Raw genomic sequence first — 19,285 nt, forward strand, 5'->3', positions numbered from 1 at the left:
TCCCCCGAACGTCATGAATATTATTTAGAACGTCTAAGGGCAGGGATGTCCAGTTTATTTTACTCTGTCTAGTTAGTTCAATGTAGTATTTTCCTTTTGAATTCTATATATTCATGATCCTTTTGATTTTATGTTTCACTTTTTCAATTACTGATACGAAGCCCATCGAGACGACTGTTGTTTTGAATTTCGGCTTTACAAATAAAATAAAATTGAATTGAATTGAATCTGCCGGTTTCAGTTCAGCTGTTGCTCAGTAGCAGCAGTGAATAAACCGTTCCACAGTCCAGAAACAGGATTCACATGAGGATGCTAAAACTACGCTGGAGAAGGAAAAGAGAGGAGAAAAAACTCCAACCTCCATTACGGTTCTAGTAGAAAATCCAAGCATGAAAGATGTTTTTAGTGTCCAGACATGGAGGATTGGAGTTGGAGCATGTTTTAGGTTGAAAGTCCACTAGAAGCTTTCTTTGTATCATCAAGTCGTCGTTTCTTAATTCTTAACGCTTCTGTTTATTTTGTTTGCTATGTAACACAATTCTGTCAGCAGCTTGTAGAAAAAAAAACATTTTTCTTCTGTATTTAAATGATAACCCTAATGTTTAGATGATGAACATAACTAATGAATTTTTCTGCTGTGGACACACGTCCTTCTTTCTTGGAGACTGTGTTTGAGTATCTTCTAATGGGTTTAATGCTCTCTCTCTGGGCGACCCTGGTTTTATGTTAACAGGTTTTTGTGCGTTCTGTGTGTGTTTGTGGGTTTTTTCTGTAGATATTTCATATATTTTATGCTTCTTTGTGATGCATTGAATAAAAATTAAATAAAATTTTCATAAAAACAATCTGATGTGGAAAAAACCAAAAACCTGATTTCTTCTCTCTGTTCTTCACCCTTTATTGTTGTTTCATCACGAGTGGAAAGTTTGGACATCTTCAGTACAAAGTCTTGGAAAACAAATAGACAGACTTGGGCTCCTCTGCACTGTGGTTTCTGCTGGAGCTCCAGAACCAGCACACTTCAACAGAACCTCAGAGGGAAGCTTTGCTCTTTTAAGTGTCAGAGAACCAGACAGTTTTGGACCTCACAGCTTCATGACTTTGGACGGAAAGAAAAGACACAGAAACCCAAAAAAAAGCTCATGTGGGACGTCCAAAGACCCAGCAGAACCCTTCGTGCTGGACCTGAGCTGGCCGGTCCAACAGAACCCTGAACGGTCCAGCAGAACCCTTCGTGCTGGACCTGAGCTGGCCGGTCCGTTCATGAAGACTTCATGGACTTGAGCAACAGTGCATCAGAAATTCAAAGAAGCAGCATTTCGCAGAGAACATTTTGTCTGCTCAGTGGCCACGTGGTAGAGTGTCTGCCCTGCAACTAGAAGGTTGTGAGTTTGAATCCACCTGAAAGTCAGATGTGGATGAGGCTGGAAGCTTCACGGACAGAAGCTCAGACATGACGTCTGTTCTTAAGACTTTTCAAGACTGGGACACGGATGAATGGGGGAGGATGAAGAGGAGGAGGAGGGCGGCACCAGAATGCAAGTCAATTAAAAATCCTGCAGTGAAAAGCAAACTGAGAGAACTTCAAAATAACTTTATTGGAATCTGAAGAGTTTGAGCAGATAAAACAGAAGAGCTGATATTTATCATTACTGGATTCAAATTTAAGTAGAGAAATAAATGGATAGATCCACTAAATTTGATCAAAAAAGTATGCTCCATGTGGCTTCAAAGAGCTTCACCCCGTTTCCTTCCAATCATCTCTCAGTTCATGTATGTATTATTTTATCTACATGTATTCTCACTGCTGTTTGTAATTCACCTGCATTTTTTACAGCCTTTGGTTTCTGTGAATGATGGGCTTTTAGCAGACAGTTGTTATAGAGCCGGCGCCTAGTGGTCGTCCGTGGTATTGCACCTTCTCCTTGCCGCGTTACCATTGGGGGTTTAAAGTCAGTCTCCTCAGATGAAACACGGCCAAACGGCGATTCTCATTCTTCTGGAACATCATGAATGTTGTTCAGACCGTCGTCGGCGCAGCAGAAAGTTAGCAGAAAGTTACCAAAAACACGTCTGCAGCTCTGAAGGAGCTGAAGGTCACAAATGTGGCAAAAACTCCAGCCTCTACAGGTGTGACGCTGAAACAAACCACGGCTTCACCTGCGCACCGACAGCCAATTTTCAGCAGTTGGAGCTTTCACAGACAACTATTTACAGCAACATCCCGCTGAGGGTCAGAGGTCGCTCCGGGGCGCCTCCTTCAGTGCAGCAGGTTTGTCTGGCTGGAACTCAGGTCGCGACTTCTCCTCAAACGATGATTTCCTTCCTGAAAGTAAAAATAAAAGCTTCATGTTTGTGTTTCAGCAGCTCTGCTCAACGGTTCATGTCGATCAGAGGGCGACGGAGACACAAACACACATGATCACAAACACGCGTGATCCTAAACACGCTTGGTCACAAACACGCGTGATCACAAACACGCTTGGTCACAAACACACGTGATCACAAACACGCGTGGTCCTAAACACGCTTGGTCACAAACACACGTGATCACATACATGCATGGTCCTAAACACGCTTGGTCACAAACACGCGTGATCACAAACACGCGTGGTCCTAAACACGCTTGGTCACAAACACGCGTGATCACAAACACGCGTGGTCCTAAACACGCTTGGTCACAAACACACGTGATCACATACATGCGTGGTCCTAAACACGTGTGATCACAAACACGCGTGGTCACAAACACGTTTGGTGGTTTTCTGAGCTGTGCTCTAGCGTCTACATCGTTGTTCATGCAACGTTTCTGTTGGTTTGTTCAGCCCGGCTTTTCAAACCCGACGATGCTTCAGTTTCTGCGCAAACACAGACGGTTGTGCAGAAATCCAGGTGGCCGTCTGTCCTCCAGCTGCATCCACTCCACCCAACATCCATTTCTGAGGCTCTTTGTTATTTTCTGGAGTGAGTCATGAAGGATGAGTCTGAAATGGGGGTTAAAACAGCCAGCCGTGCGGCCCTGTGGTGGAGCGTCTGCACTGAGACTGGGCGATGTGGGTTCCTGAGGCAGCTGCCGCTCACATTTGAGAGCGCGTTCACCCAAACACTCCCTGCAGATTAGGGCATCAAACCCACGGTTTAAAACTTTGAAAGCAGGCCGTTTCCTACACTAGAACTGGGCTCACTCTCCCCACATTTCCTGACTTTGACCTCTTCCTTCCTTTTGTTTTGTAACCCCCCCAGAATGACTGCAAAGATCTAGCGTTACTTTAAAAGACACAACTTCTGCCCCCCAGCATCCTAAAATCCCCCCCCCCCCTTTTGACACCTCCCATTCTTTAGTCCTAATGGTGTTCATTCTCATGTTGTTCGTGCTCATGGAGCTCCTCAGGGTTTTCCGTCACATGACGTCTCCCTGACCGGCAGAAGCCTTTAAACCAGGGGTGGGTAAACTACGGCCCGGGACCACATGCACCCTATCCAGCTATTTAATCAGGCCCGCCACGCTGGAATAAATCATATTGATAAACCTTAGTAATCCTTTATTTTCTCAGACCCAGCAATGGGACACTACATATACACTGGCCTTTGTCTGGGTGCAGAAAGATTTTCTGCATTCATGTGGTGTTGGAAGATTTGTTGTTTTTTATGGTCAAGTCCGTTTTCCGAGTTGGAAAATCATTTTTCCCATCATTCCAACACCACATGAATGCAGCGTTTCTCTAAGATTGCATTTTTTCCTGAAGGACATAGACCTGTTGATGCAGCTGGCAATGAAATGAGAACAAAAGCCGCGGTTTTGAAACAAAAACTCCCAAATCTTCTGTTTTAATGGATCAGTTTGAATCCAAATGAAAGCATGTCTTCATCTAGATTATATGTTGTGTCTTTCTCTAATGAGGTGGATTACCAAAACACAGCGCGCCTTTGTTTGGGCTTTGTGACAAATGTTAGAACCCTTTGTGGCCTACGAGTGAAGAGGTTTGCCCACCCCCGGGGGTTCAAACGTCAGAGACGGCGCCGCGCGCGCGCGCAGAGGCCCTTACTTGGTCATTGGCGGGCTTGTCCGGCAGGTTAAGGATCCCCAGAGAGCTGGCTCGCTTCATGCTGCGCCCACATGCAGAGAGGCAGGGGGGGGGACAGTCAGTGTACAGGAATGTGGCGGTTAATGACAGCAAAGATGAAATGACACGTCTGGGTATTTTCTGGGGTTAGACAGCTGTGAACCCCAGTTGAATCCAGACGTTTCTTTGTCATGTGTCGTGACACGTCAGTACAAACATGGAACCAAAGAACATCTGCACAGAAGTTTACAGACGATAGGACCATGAAGCTCTGCGTGAAGCGTTTTCCTGGTTGGTACGGTTTGACCTCAGCGGTTCTGAAAGCTCAGCTTCATGGAGAAAACAACCGTCTCTGAGTTTTTCTTTTGGGTCAAACTGACGGAAAGCTGGTATCGGTCCCGGTTCCCTCCTGCGATGGTCTTCAGGCTCATTTCACTCTGAGTTTAGCCCAAACCGCCTTTGCTGGTGGGAGGATGCAGCACTGAACTCTGGGAGATTGAGTGTTAGATGGGTAAAAAGGGGTTTGGCCCACAAATCAAAGTCAGAGAGGGAAGAGAAGAGGCCCCGTTCCAGCGGGGAGACCCACAGCGCCCCCTGTGGGTGGCTTGTGTGAGGGGTGAGTATTGAAGGCTAAAGGTCACGGAGTGTCAGTGTGACGGTGACAAACGGCACCTTCACGAGCCACAGGAAAGAGCAGAGACGCCACAGCACACAGATGAGGCATGCAGAGGAGGAAAAGACATTTATTTACAAAAATAAATAACACCAATATCTGTACATTAACAGCCATGCAGGCGTGTTGGTTTACAAACAAAAAAGCAAACAAAATCAACACGGAAGAAAACCAGAGGTTTGTGTTACTGAGTCAACATTCCAAAGGCCACAAAAGGAAATAAATAGATGCAACTATTAGAAATAAATGAGTTTGGCAGGATAAAAGCACCTGGAAGCAGACATTAGCAGCTGGAAGAGATGAGCTTACATGGGACCCCTCTTCTGCTTTTCCCCATTTCATCCGTTACCTTTGGCTTGGTTGATAACCCCCCCCCCACCCCCCCACCCCCACCCCATAAAATAAAAGCTGCTCTCTGACGACGGCTTTACAGGCCGGCCAAAGTGATAAAAGAATACGTACAATTTGAACTGCATCCAAACTTTTTTGATCAATTTAAAATGCGGTCAAATAGATTTATGATGATTTTATCACGTTCCAACTCAAAGTTTAGGTCCATTTTTCCCCCAAAGTATAATCTTTTCTTGAACAGAGTCCAAACCTTCAAAATAAAAGCAGCAGTGGAGCACAGAGGAGGTTCAGAAATCTAAATGAGATCAGAACCACCTTCATGCTCGTGTTCTCTCTTTAATCATTTGCAGAGAACACTGAATAGATTTCTTCCAAGTCTCTTTTTCTTTTAAACACTTCAAATAAATACTGTTTTCTTCCTCTAAGAAGAGCCTTTGTGGTGAATCCTGAAGATTTGGCAGCAAATGGTAGAAATGCAATGGGAAAAAGCATCAGTGCATGAGTGACGACAGAAGCAGCGTCCGTCATGCACGACCACAGCCTGAAAGTCACTACTGCCCCGCCAGCAAAACACAGGAGCGCAGGATGCTTTTGGTAACGGTTGGCAGCTAGGCCCGCTTCATCCTCCAGGTAGAGCAGTGGTTAGGACGGGCCCCCGGTGGGGGAGCCGATAGTTACCCCAGGTTTTTGGTCTCGCCGTCACGCGTCGAGCCGCCGCCCTTCAGCTTCCGGACCAGCTTCTCGCTGCTGCGCCGCAGGGAAGCTCGGATTTTACTGAAAGAGCCGCTCCTCTTCAAGGATCCGGAACCGTCCTGTGGGACGTGTCACAGGGTTACACACTTCACCACAGCCTGTTCCAACATGCACACATGTTGGGGCACAGCAGCTGACAACACGTTAGAGTCTGACCCACCCGGGACGTGTGTTTCTTTCAGTCCCATAAAATATCTTCTCTTTAAATAATGTGGAGAAGTTCCAACCTAAAGGCCGTGTCGCACAGCCGCTACCTACACTTTATGCATTTTCCACGTATGACATGTCAGTCTTTCGTGATACATGCGTGATCTACGTCATTCATACGTGTTTCTTGTGTTCGTCGATGTGCACAGATGTCCGTCGAGGCTTTCGGCCGACGGGTCTTTACCTGAATTTGGTTTTGGGCTGTTCAGAATTTGAGAATTACGATGATTTCTGAGGTTCTTTGTGTTTTTGTCACATACCTGACATGTTTCAACGGACGTCCAAACATGCCAGGTATTTGCAAAAACCCAACCAGGTCTGATAACTAAAGAACCTCAGTAGTCAGTTAGTAATAATGCAGTTTACAAGTATTTTATGTAGTTTATACACAATTATTACGTAAATCATACGCAATTGTGTTTTTTCCGAGATGCATACAGAAATGTATGTTTCTACGACTGTTCCACGTATGTATAACAGACTTTTCATGCATGAACCACTGATGTATAACTTTTAGATCACGTATACGGCACACATATCACATAACTGACACATGAATCACTGATGAATTGCATATAAACATGCACGGTTCATGTTCTACGTTGGTTTACGTTTTCCTTGTGTGGTTTATTCATACTTCCTCTGCGGTTTTAACGTGGTTCCTTCCTGATATGTGATAATTTCCTGTGAAGACCACAACTTTTCTCACTTTTTCCACGTATGTTCAAGTATGATAGGCGTGTCCACACTTTTTTGGCATGTGAGCTACTTTTGAGACGACAATGTCATAAAGATCTACACATATACATATATATAAACATATATATATATATATACATATATAGCACTTATGCATATAGTATATATATACACACACATGTATATAAATAAATATATATATATATATATATATATATATATATATATATATATATATATATATATATATATATATATACATACATACATACATACATACACACACATATATACACATATGTATAGCATTTATACATATAGTATATATATGTATATACACACACACATATTTATACACACACATATATATACGGTATATATTTACACATATATATATTTATTTATACATATATATGTGTGAACTAGTGTATATAGTATTTTGAGACTAAAATAATGTTTCATAAACATAGTATTATGAACTATGAGTACACAACATTGTTCATGTACTGATAAATCAAAAACTACAATGTAAGAGTACACACATCTATGTGAGGAGATACTTTAGTATTAACAGATGAGGCGTTTTATTACAAATCAGAAAGCAGTGACTATCGTATTTCATGCTCTGCTGTAAATCATCCAATGGAGGCAGCGTGGCATTTCTAAGGCGCTGCTGGCTCCGTGAGCGGCGCTCCAGAAGCGCGTGCTACAGGAATTCACTGCTGCCACAGAGAGTTCGGATCCATCGGGCGGGAACTGTGGAGGAACGCGGGGCGATCCGGGCCTCAATAAACACCCCAGTGTGCCGGAGTGGTCTTCTGCCGGGGGTTCAACGTGCCGTGGGGCAGGTAGTGACTTTATGATGTATACACGCATGTGCAGTGATGTATGTATCAGAGGATGTTCGATTGGCTGTTCTGCATGTCAATCAAGTCACGAGGATTTTGATTCTCTGACGGATATTTTAGAACTATATTTATATTTTTTTGGTTATTTATCTTTGCTGGCCTGCAATCTACCCTCATGTCCTTGAATATCGACGTAATGAGCGTATTACCATTTTCATCTGTCCAATATGCCCAAAATGTAGGTAGCGGTTGTGTGTCGCAGCCTTTAAGCCACCGTTTTCCAGATGGATCAGATCTACAGAGCTGGTCAAACACTGATGCACATACATTAACATGACAGCCGCTGTGCTCAAAACCCTCCGGTTCAAAAGCCCCCAGCATAAGTTCAGAAAGTGCTTTGGCTCTGAAGTCTGGGAGCATCAGAAAATGATCACAGTCACACACAGGTTCAATTCCCAGAATAAACCATTCTCATGTTAGCAGTGGTGTGTAGCGTTTCGTGCAGGTCCTGTTCCTCTGTATGTGTCCTAAAGCAAACCTTCAGGCAGTTCTGGATCTGTTCGTGCAAAACATTTCATGAATGCATCATAATGTTCAGACAGTCGTGCACGTCCTTGGATTCACACAGAGCAGCAAAGCAGCACAACAGATCTGCAAAGCTGAGACCTTCCAGTGGCCTTGTGGGGGAGTGTCCGCCCTGAGACTGGAATATCATGAGTTCAAATCCTTGGTCAAGTCATAGCAAAGACCCAGTGCCCCCCTGCTTGACACTCAGCATTAAGGGATTGTTTTGGGGGGTTAAACCGGCTGTGTCTGCAGCTCATCGCTGCCCCCAGGGAAGGGGTCAGAAGTTTGAACTTCACTGTGTGGATCAAACCTCCTGCTGAGCGGCTTTCAGCGCTGACGTGAGGTGTTTGCCCCCGACGTAAACGTTTCCCTGTCAGCTGATATGAGGCAGGAACCTAATGGTTTCTAGAAATCCTGCCTTACCAGCTGCTGATTGCCTGGATCTGGTGCGTTTAGCCAAAAAGGAGCTTCAATGGCAGAATGGTTGGAAAACATGTTTGAGGTCCTTGAGGCCTGGATTCTGACACCAATGGTCTAAAGAGTTCTGGCCATATTTTCAGTTTTTTATTGATGAGTTGGCAGGGTTTGATGGATCTAATAGTTTCTGTTTTGCACTTTTTAAACTGTCATTTTCATCCAAACCTTCTGGAGGGATCTGAATCTGATCAACAGGCACCTTAGAGAAACTTAAACTAATGTTATAATAAATGATCAGATGTTTTTTTTCATGGAATACCTGATGGGCTAAAGGTTGCAGACAGAAAACCATCACAGAATGACGCCGTCCACCCTGAACATGTATTACTTAAACAGCTGGAACCGTTACGGGTAATCAACTTGATTGATGAATCAATTTCTATTCCTATACGATACAACAAGATCTGTCGGTCTGAGTTATCGGATTGACAAATAACATCTTTTCAAAATGATATAAATCAATTATATTGATATTGGAAAATACCATTTAGACTGAGGTACAGCAGGTTTATGTTCCCATAGGGTAAACCGACCAATCACAGCGGACAACATGGATCAGTCCATCATTCCAGTCCAATGCGTGGACAGACTTTGAATAAAGTCATGTGACCATCCAGTGTCTAGAATGTTCTAAGAATGTTCCCTTTGGATTCTTTGGATGTGGAAAAACAACAGTGGAGAACTTTAGGAAACTAACATGTGAATGGATTTGACATTCATTCTAGTTTACTTGTTTGTTTGGACACAAATTGTTGTTTTGTTTTTTAGACTTTTGCAGCTGTATTTATTTAATATTTAATATTAGTTTAATAAGAACCTCATTTTTGATAACAATTTTCATAATTTTTAATTATTTAATATGAATGTCATTTGTGATGTCCTTTTTTGATGTTATATTATATAGATTATATCTGAATGTCGTTTTTGCTGCCACAGATAAATTAAATTTCCCCATTGTGGGATTAATAAAGTCATCCATCCATCTATCTATATTTCATTTAAACTTGATGATCTGGAAGAAATCCAAGAATCTGGAAAACTTCACTGTTCAGTAGCAGGAATTTCTGTCTGAGTCTCACTGCTGGAAGTTTGGATAAAGATGATCTGGATCGGATTTTAGATCAATCAGATCCAATCAGAATGAACCGATGTGGACTATGGATCGTATCGTCAAACACAAACGATGATATGAATGGTTGTGGTTAAAGAAGAATCGTTACACCCGTAATTACTTCAAAGCAGCTTCCTGCTGCAAACATTTATGAACTCTATCTTCAGATTTGGTTTTAAATTCAAGCCCCCAAACTTTATTAAGTCCAACCACAGATGCAAAAACCTGCTGGCACCAATGAATTTTTCTAAATTACCTTAGAGAAGCAGACTGTGGAGGTATAAATCACTCCTTTAAAAAATACCACAGTTTACCTGCAACTCATCACAGATCATAATAATAAATCCACCTGTACAGGTACATGGGATGTTGTGTTACTTTGTGTGACTAGAGTGGAAAACTGATGTGAAAACCCATTTGCAGAGTCTTTTGTTATATTTTTGACGGACTGGACACAGAAAAGATGGATTGTTGAAGGGATGTTGGCTTTGTTCACACGTTTGGAGATCAGTCAGGAATGGACGCTCACAGAGAAGAGACAGAGCCCACACAGAGGCGACAGGCGCCGCTTTTGGTAAGCAGACAGTTGAGGTTTATTAGAAGTTAATAAAGACAAAGTAGAACATGCACAAAGGAGACGAAACAAGCAGAAGATTAGTAGCAGGAGCAGGAGTGATAGGGAGACGATTTCAATTCAAACCTTTTCAGGACAATCATGACACCAAAAGGTTGGAAACTCAGCCAGAACCCCATTTACGTCTATATACAGAGATGTACAGCAGCTAAGATGCAGTCGATGCTGCATCAACATTTATCCTGCACGCCTTCCGTTACCATTCTAAGCTCCTCCCCCTGACATCACAGCAGAACACTACAGCCTACATGGAGCTGAAACTACAGCGCAGTGATCAGAGCTCTCCATCATGCTGAGGGCTCGTTTATAGCACTGTTCATTTAAACGCATCAAACAAAAATATAACAGCTTTAATTTGGAGACCTCCCTTTACATGATGTCTCGCTCCTCTCTGTGCTGTTCTGGGGACGGTTCCGTCTCCCGTGACCGTTGGGAGTGTAAAAAAAAAAAAAGTTCTTTGGATGATCACCTTTGGATCTTTAGCTTCAGAAGACTTACCGGCCCAGTTTGGGGCAAAACCTTAATCTGCTGCTCTGATGCAAAACAAACAACTTTTCACACATCAGACGCTAAAAGGCTTCTCCTGGGATTTCTGTTTGATCACTGAATAACACACAGAATGACTTTCATTAGCTTAACTGCTGTCATCAAAAAAGATTATTTTACTGCCAGCTGTGATCGCTTCTCACACTTATCAGCCAGAAAATAATCTGCTTAAAAGACGCTTCCCTCAAAGTTTTCACAAATATTCTTTGTTATGTGGTAAATAGGTCAGTCTGAGTTTGTGATGATGGTGTGAGAAAGCAAACGTCAGATGAGGCTTGAGGTCAGAACACCTGCAGAAAGGTCAAACACCCCAGCACAAGGGCAAGAGAGGCTGCAGAGATGCAGTTACAGGACAGAGAAACAAGGTCACACAGTTTAGTTTCATGTAGGGGAAAACAGAGAAGAGTCCGGCGGCCTGCCAATCGCTGAGGGCGCTCAGTCGAGTGAGTTTAGGGAGGACAGCTCTGAGGAGTCCCTCCAGACAAAACGGGAGTCAGAGTTGAGGGTGCTAAGCTGAACGGGTTGAGGCGAGGCATCCGTCATGCAGGACAGGAGTTTTAGAAGAAGCATTACAAGGCATCTGGAGTTATGCCTGTCAGTCCAGCAGCAGCAAGAGGACAGAAGAAAGAGACAGAAAGGTGAAAACAAGGACAACGGCAGCAAGGTGAGTCATGAAAACCATTTCTGTGAAGCAGTTAGGGAGGAAGAAGGAGATTTCACAGCTCAGACATGAGGCCTCTTCATCAGCTGGGACACCAGGGCTGAAGAAGAGGCATCACCGTAACGAAGCAAAGACCCTTTCCGTTAGCATTAGTCCTGATTCGGTTCACCTTAGCTTGTGCGATGGCAGCCCAGGAGGTTGGGACCGAGTCATGTTAGAACCCGTGAAAACAAACAGAAACCGGTCTAGAACTGTAAAACGTCTCCCTCTGATCATCTATTGATCTGCTGGCGTCTTTTCATCATGATTAAGCACAGCGGCAGACGTTCATTTAAAATTCACGTCCGAGTTGTGGCCATGGGGTAAGCCCACCCCACTACCCATCACCCATCTTTTTTACACATCAGCCCACTAACTTGTTTCTAGCGTTCGTCCTTTGTCGATGTGCGCAGATGTCCGTCCAGGGTTTCGGCCGATGGGTCTTTATGACCGTCTTGACGCAGTTTATATGCGTTTACACGCAATTATTACGTCAATCTTTTTGCGTGAATTTTGCAAGATGCATATGCACGTTTGTGTCTTTCCACGACCGTTTCATGTTTGCCCAACAGACTTTCCACGCATGAACCACCAATCTACAACTTTTATATCGCGTATACGGCACACGTCACGGTCAAGTTACTTAATTGACGCACGAATCACTGATGAATTGGATGTAAACAGTGCAATGATCACGCTTGGTTATGTTCTACGTTGGTTTACGCGTTCTCTGCATGGTTTATTTGTACTTTTTGCGCGGTTTTAACGTGATTCCGGATACATCTGTGAAAATTTCACATAAAGATGACAACTTTTCTCACTTTTTTCACGTATGACCAACGTTCATCCGTGCAAACGAGGAAAACTTTTGACTTTGCCCGCTGAACCGTGATCATTTGTCTGATTTGCCGTTAGGTGGAGTGCTCCACTTACTGTGCCACTACATCTCTACTCACGGGTGATGTGCAGTCAGTAATCAACATTCCCCCCCCCCCCCCCCCCCCCCCCCCCAGGTTTAAACTGAGCAGCACAGAAGAAAGGCAGGAAATGCAGGGAGGAGGCACATGAGAGCAGCCAGTTGAGTTATTTACGGCACAATTTGAATGCTTTTATATCCAAATGATTAAAGCTTGTAAAAAAAACCCAACACAGAATGTATTCTGTGAAATACAAACTCCCTATATAGTTTGTATGTGGTATACTTTACAGACACACACAGGAGAAGAGTTGATTCCTGTCGAACTAGATTTGATGATCTGAGTCAGTTGTTTTTGTAGCATGGATGAGTTTGGGCTCCTTCTCTCTGGCTGCAGACATGCTGCCCATGGAGGAAATGGAAGAGCAGAAAAGTCACACTTTCCCTCCCAAAAGCACAAAGACCAAACGGACAACATGCTCCAGACAACAGAAACAGCACATTAGTACAGGAGTACAGTACAGAGCCCATGTGGAACCAGAGCAGACTGAAGAGTCACACATGTGTTGATGAGGGGGAGGAAGCGTCTTCACAGCGGCCTAAAAAAACTAAACGGCAGTGAAAACCTTCACCTGACTGGAGCTGTGGAGAGCTTTAAGGTCAAGATCCAAACACTTCGTTTCTCTGCACTACAGGACCTGAAATTCAGAACCCGCAAACAGGAATACCAACAGTTCCTTCTTCAAACTGCTTAGGAGGCTTCTTTGGTTGTATTTTCAGGTTTATTAGCGTTCGATAAATGTTTTTTTAGAAGGCTAAGTATTTACAGGATGTCATTTTGCCATTTCATTCACCTAGAATTGAAGAACAAAGCGGACAAGTGTCACAGAGCGCTTTCACTCTCTGATTCAGGCAGACCTGCGGATCAGCGCAGACTGTCTGCAGAACGCACCCACCGACGGCTCCCACAGAAAACCTCCCAGAGGCACAATCAGCAGTTTACCGGTTGGTCGCTTGAGCTGCTATGACGACTGTTGCAACCCGGCAGAGGCAGCAGCCTTTCCGAAACAAGTAAAGTTTCCATCTACATGTGCTGCCACTGCAGTCGGTAGAAGAGCGGGAAACACTGCAGAACGTGCAGCTTCATGTAGGAGAGGCTGTGCTGCAGAGCCAGCTCTATGGAGTCACTAAGTGACGGTAGACGCAGAAAAAACACGAAGAAAGATCCGATCTCCGAGAGTTAAAGATGACGGCAGCTTCACAGACGTGCACCTGCAGCTGGTGCAGGTGCAGGTGAGCAGAGCCGTCAGGCTGAACCACGATAACACTGACGAGCTCCATCCCACCTGATCTGACAGGTTAGGAGCTTCTGGTCTAAGCTTTTCAGCAAAAACACATGAAACGGGAGCACATCTGCTGACCCAGGCTAAACGTGACATCTCATTATGGCTCAGTTAATTCAGCATAAACCTGACGAAGCCTTTTAAAGGTCCAGCTCACCTCCACCTGTGCAACAGACTCTTGGTCAGAACGAAAATTGGAAAAATCTTCAACACTGCATGTTCAGACACTGTTTGCATAAAGTACAGAGTCAGCGTGAAAACCATGAGTCCTGACAAATACGGTTTTTAATTGATTTTTGAACCAAAACTAAATGAGCTGAAGAGTGAAAAACTTTTCCTGATGAGGATCGGCTAGGATTTGTAAGGCTTTATCACACTAAAGACTCTCAGTTCTGTGCTGAGGGCTGTGCACTGTACTTACCCCATTCCACTCCACGCTCATACTCACTTCCTCGCCACCGTCTGGCCCGCTCTCGTACTTCACCGTGTCCGAGGTCAGGCTCTCGCGGCTCCGCTGCTTTTCACGGCCCTCGGGTTCACTCAGGACCTCGGCCACGCGCTGCTTGTGGATGTTATCTAGACCCTGCAGGCACGAGAGCAGAAGCAATGAGAGCAGACTCGTCCAGTTCTACCCAGCTTCATAAGGAGGCACCTGAGCCCACCGCCTGGGCCGAAACCGCCTCACAAACCCACTATTCCCAACAACAGAGCATGAATCCCAGCTTCTGGCCTTTAGGGTGTAACGATTCATTGTAACCTGAACAAGTCTCAGAGTGAAGACAGTGGTGCGCCTGATGAACGCTTCTGCAGAAACATTAACAAAGCTCAGTCCTCCTCAGCCACTAAAGACTTTGTGAACAGTCAGTATTTGAAGTTCTCCTTCACTGATAGCAACAGGATGTCAATGTGGTCCAGCCTGCTCTCATTTCTCCTAAAATCATCATCTTTTAATATTTACAGATAGCTGGTTACCCCAGATCACTAGACAACGTAGTGAAAAATACATCTGAGAAAAACGTTTATTCAACTGTAGGTTTTACAATAAAGTTTTGCAGCGTGCTGCAGAATTTTGGGTTGTCCAGTTCCGTAGAGAGTTGCAGAAAGAAATGGCTGCATATTAAAGGGTCTATACCATGCTAAATCTACTTTTTGAGCTTTTAAGTGTTTTATAATGTTGATTCCTTACAAAAAAACAACCCCAAAGTGGTATTTTGATCCATTTACTCATTTCTGAGTATTCCTCTATAAACCTGCTCTCTGAGCACCAGCCCCTCCCAATCCACCAAAACGAGCAGGTCCTCACATTGTGATGTCACGAAATGAGGAACCGCCCCTTCCAGGAAGAGTCAGCACTGCTACCCCCGCCCCCAGGGTAACGCACACTTTCTCTGTGGAGCTAGCTGTGATCGGCTAAATGTTTTCATATTATTAACAATATGAACGTCCTTTTTTGCACAAGTTCAGATGTTTGTTTTCATGGGAGAAACTCAGACACGCTGCTGAGGCAGACTCTCGGATGATGTCATAAAAATGGGCGGCACCCACAAGGAAAGAAAGGCGGAGCCTCAGGGATTGACTTGTTTTATTTCTGAGTAGATAGCTGCAAAAATAACTCACATTTAATTTAAAAAAAAAATCATTCTTCAGTGTGCCAAAGGTCATATATGATTATGTATGGATATAGTTTCCTCTGAAAGGCTTAAGAACAGCAGGATATAGACCCTTTAAGAGAAGCGCAGGTGTGTCCTTAAAGCATGTCATAAAAATGGAATGTGCCATTGCCGTGCGAGGAGGTTTCTCACGCGTATGACATGGGTGATGCTGTCGTACCGACACACTAGTCGTTAGTGAGGTGCGAGTACTGGCTCTGGTGATGTCATACGACGTCTCCCCTACTCCCCCCCTTTACTCCCTCGTGTGTTATCTAAGTGTTCACTACGGCCTGTCATTTCCAGCATGCCTGTGGAAGATTTTTGCTGTAATGGCTCCCTAAACAATCAACAAACTATATATTTTGCATGGACACCCTGGGTGCCCTGTACAGGTTTTCATATTTTATGGTTGTGACTCAAAGTCACACTACAGTTTGTTTGTCCTTTCAGGGGTCACGGTTGACTCCTTTGGTTTGTCTGCACCACTGCAGTGATGCTTGCTGACGAGACACAGCTGAACTGTTGGCTTCATGACACCTGCAGCTCATCATCATCATCATCATCAACAACATTTACAAACAACTCACCTGCTTTCTGGAGCGCATAGCAGCTTCCTCCAGCGTCTCCGCTGCCTCAAACTTGCCCTGCCGCTTGTACAGCGCCCCCAAGTTTTTCAAGGTTGTCGTGACTGTGGGACTGAAAGGTGAGGAGAACCTTCATCACTGAGAAACAAAGACTTTGTACACTTAGAACACTCTTTGAAAACTCCTTTGTCAAATTTGTCTGACCAAAGGAGAACAAAGCAGCGACGACACCAAAGGTGAGAATCTTAGTCTAAATCTCAGACATTAAAACATACAATGCAAGTATAAAAGCATGATGTGAAGGAAATGCTTTAGAAATTTGAATTTCATCAGAAAAATGTTTAGTCAAATGATTATGTTTTAAGAAGTGAAATAATCAAAGCTCTTTTAATTACAACCAATGAGTATTAAATTATCATGTATAATAATGATTACTGAAATGTTTAAATTACAATCAATAACTGTTGATTTTCTTTATTTGATCTGCAATGTGTAGCAATAATTACTGATTTAATGTGATCAAGTGTTCTAACGATAACCAATGATTATTACATGATGGTTACCGTTACTGTTTACTGAAATCATGAATGATTGTTTTCTGAACATCAATCATTAACAGGCACTGGATTTTGTTACTTGAAAAGAATCTATCGGATCAGAACCGGATTACTAAAACTATGTAAAAACTATAAAATGAATGAACTCGGCAGGGGTTGGGTTATATACAGTGGTGGACAAAATTGTTGGTACCGCTCAGTTAAAGAGAGAAAGTCCACAATGCTCACTGAAATGACTTGAAACGTTCAAAAGTAACAATAAATCAAAATTTATTTAAAATTAAATAATCAATATCAGCCATTACTTTTGAGTTGTTGATTAACAGAAGTATTTAAAAAAACAAACTAATGAAATAGGGCTGGACAAAAATGATGGTACCTCCATAAAAGACTAAGAACTAACTGCCCAGGGGGTCATGATGAACTCAGGTATGTCCTTTAATTGACATCACAGCTGTTTTCAAACCCATAATCAGTCAGTCTGACTATTTAAAGGGAGACAAATAGTCACATTGCTGTTTGGTCAAAAGGTTTGAACCGCACTGAACATGGACAACAGAAAGCCAAGGAGAGAATTGTCCAAGGACGTTAGAAACTATATTATACACAAACATTGTAAAAGTAAAGACTATAAAACCATCTCTAAGCAGCTTGAAGTTCATGTGATGACAGTGGCACATATTATTCAGAAGTTTAAGACCCACAGGACAGTAGCCGACCTCCCTGGATGTCGCCGGAAGAGGAAAATTGATGACAAATTGAGGAGACGGATAGTTGGAACTCTATCCAAAAAACCCAGAACAACCTCCAAAGACATTAAAGGTGAACTCCTAGATCAAGGTACATCAATGTCAGATCACACCATTCATCATTGCTTGAGCCAGAGTGGACTTCATAGGAGACGATCAAGGAGGACACCCCTGTTGAAAGGAAATCATCAAAAAGCCAGACTGGAATTTGCAAAAATGCATTCTGGGAAAATGTCCTTTGGACAGATGAGACATAACTGGAGGTTTTTGGTAATATCAGCACATCAGCTCTATATTCATAGACTCAAAAAGGAAGCATAAAATGAAAAGAACACTGTCCCTACTGTGAAACATGGAGGAGGCTCAGTTCTGTTTTGGGGCTGCTTTGCTGCATCTGGCACAGGGTGTCTTGAAGTTGTGAAGGTCAAATGAAATCTCCAGATTATCAAGGCATTCTGGATAGAAATGTGCTGCCTAGTGTCAGAAAGCTTGGTCTCAGTCGCAGGTCATGGGTCTTCCAACAGGACAACGATCCAAAACACACAGCCAAAAACCCCAAGAATGGCTGAGAGAAAAGCACTGGACTATTCTGAAGTGGCCTTCTATGAGCCCAGATCTGAATCCCATTGAACATCTGTGGAAGGAGCTGAAACATGCCATTTGGAGAAGACACCTGTCAAACCTGAGACAACTGGAGCAGTTTGCTCATGAGGAGTGGGCCAAAATACCTGTGGACAGGTGCAGAAGGCTCATTGACAGATACAGAAACCTTTTCATTGCAGTGATTGTCTCAAAAGGTTGGGCAACAAAATATGAAGTTATGGGTACCATCATTTTTGTCCAGCCCTATTTCAATAGATTGTTTTTTTTTTAAATAATTCTGTTAATCCACAACTCAAAAGTAATGGCTGATTTTCATTATTTAAATATTCAATAAATTTTAATTTATTGTTACTTTTGAACGTTTCAAGTCATTTCAGTGAGCATTGTGGACTTTCTTTTGTTAACTGAGGGGTATCAACAATTGTGTCCACCACTGTATATAATCTCGCTTCTTGCCGCTCCTTTTCCAGCAATAAATTAAGGTCTACTTGTACTCTAGTTAAATATCACTGTTTTTAATGAAGCAAATGTGTTGTGTCTTTTTTGTGTTTTATTTTCCTATTTTTTTTATCTATGCATTTGATCATTTCTGTAATGAGTTTGACACATCTGTGTATATTCTTTATTGCTTAAAATCAATCAATAAATCAAGGAGGAGAAATGTTTGGGACGATCATTTTATCACACGTAGTTCTGAGCAATATCACTTTTTGAGCAGAAATATATATTTATGCCTTTCATTTTTTTTAAACAAAAAGCAATCGTTTCAGCCGTTTGAAGCCCCACAGAACCTCACAGCTGGTAACCTTTATTTTGGTCAAACCAAGTAGCAGAGATGAAATATAAACAACAGTGTGCATCTTTACAATTCACCTTTGGAATTTACATCCCAAATCCTCTGTCTGAAAATCTGTCATTCTTAGCTGAACGTGTGTCTTTCTTTTTTTTTTTTTTTTTTAAATACCGATCCATCTTCTTAGCATGAAGGAAACGCACTGACCTGTCGACTTTGCAGGCTTTGTACCAGCCTCCATATTCACCAAACGGGGAACTGTCCTTCTGCTTCCCCTGCAGTCAGACATCAGATTACAGAATATCAGGCATCGTTTCATCTCACCATCACAAGTCTGTACTCCAACCATTTTTTTCCCCCCCATAGTTTCTTTATTGTGATTTTTAAAGCTTTAAACAACATCACATAAAAAATGTCAAATCTGGCATTAAAAGTAATATAAAAAAATACATACACAT

General features: G+C 42.9%; 1 protein-coding gene across 7 annotated transcripts in view; it reads right to left on the reverse strand.

Moving 5' to 3' along the window:
* Nucleotides 1-873: 873 nt before the first annotated feature.
* klc1a (kinesin light chain 1a) overlaps nucleotides 874-19,285 on the reverse strand; it is a 36,885-nt gene continuing 18,473 nt past the window's right edge. The window contains exons 11-17 of one of the 7 annotated variants that reach the window (XM_078940872.1): nucleotides 19,035-19,102; nucleotides 16,129-16,237; nucleotides 14,338-14,472; nucleotides 5,767-5,900; nucleotides 4,047-4,107; nucleotides 1,244-2,326; nucleotides 874-1,185 (exon numbers count right to left, since the gene is read on the reverse strand). In XM_078940872.1, coding sequence (XP_078796998.1) covers nucleotides 2,261-2,326; nucleotides 4,047-4,107; nucleotides 5,767-5,900; nucleotides 14,338-14,472; nucleotides 16,129-16,237; nucleotides 19,035-19,102 — 573 coding nt within the window. In that variant the 3' untranslated portion in view covers nucleotides 874-1,185; nucleotides 1,244-2,260. Of the gene's footprint in view, nucleotides 2,327-4,046; nucleotides 4,108-5,766; nucleotides 5,901-10,319; nucleotides 11,523-13,220; nucleotides 13,245-14,310; nucleotides 14,473-16,128; nucleotides 16,238-19,034; nucleotides 19,103-19,285 lie in introns of those variants that run through there. The other 6 variants (XM_078940871.1, XM_078940875.1, XM_078940874.1 and 3 more) reach the window with 6 other exon arrangements.

The sequence above is a fragment of the Oryzias latipes genome, chromosome 22 (assembly GCF_053564925.1).
Source record: "Oryzias latipes strain Hd-rR chromosome 22, Olatipes_Hd-rR_3.1".
Lineage (NCBI taxonomy): Eukaryota > Metazoa > Chordata > Actinopteri > Beloniformes > Adrianichthyidae > Oryzias > Oryzias latipes.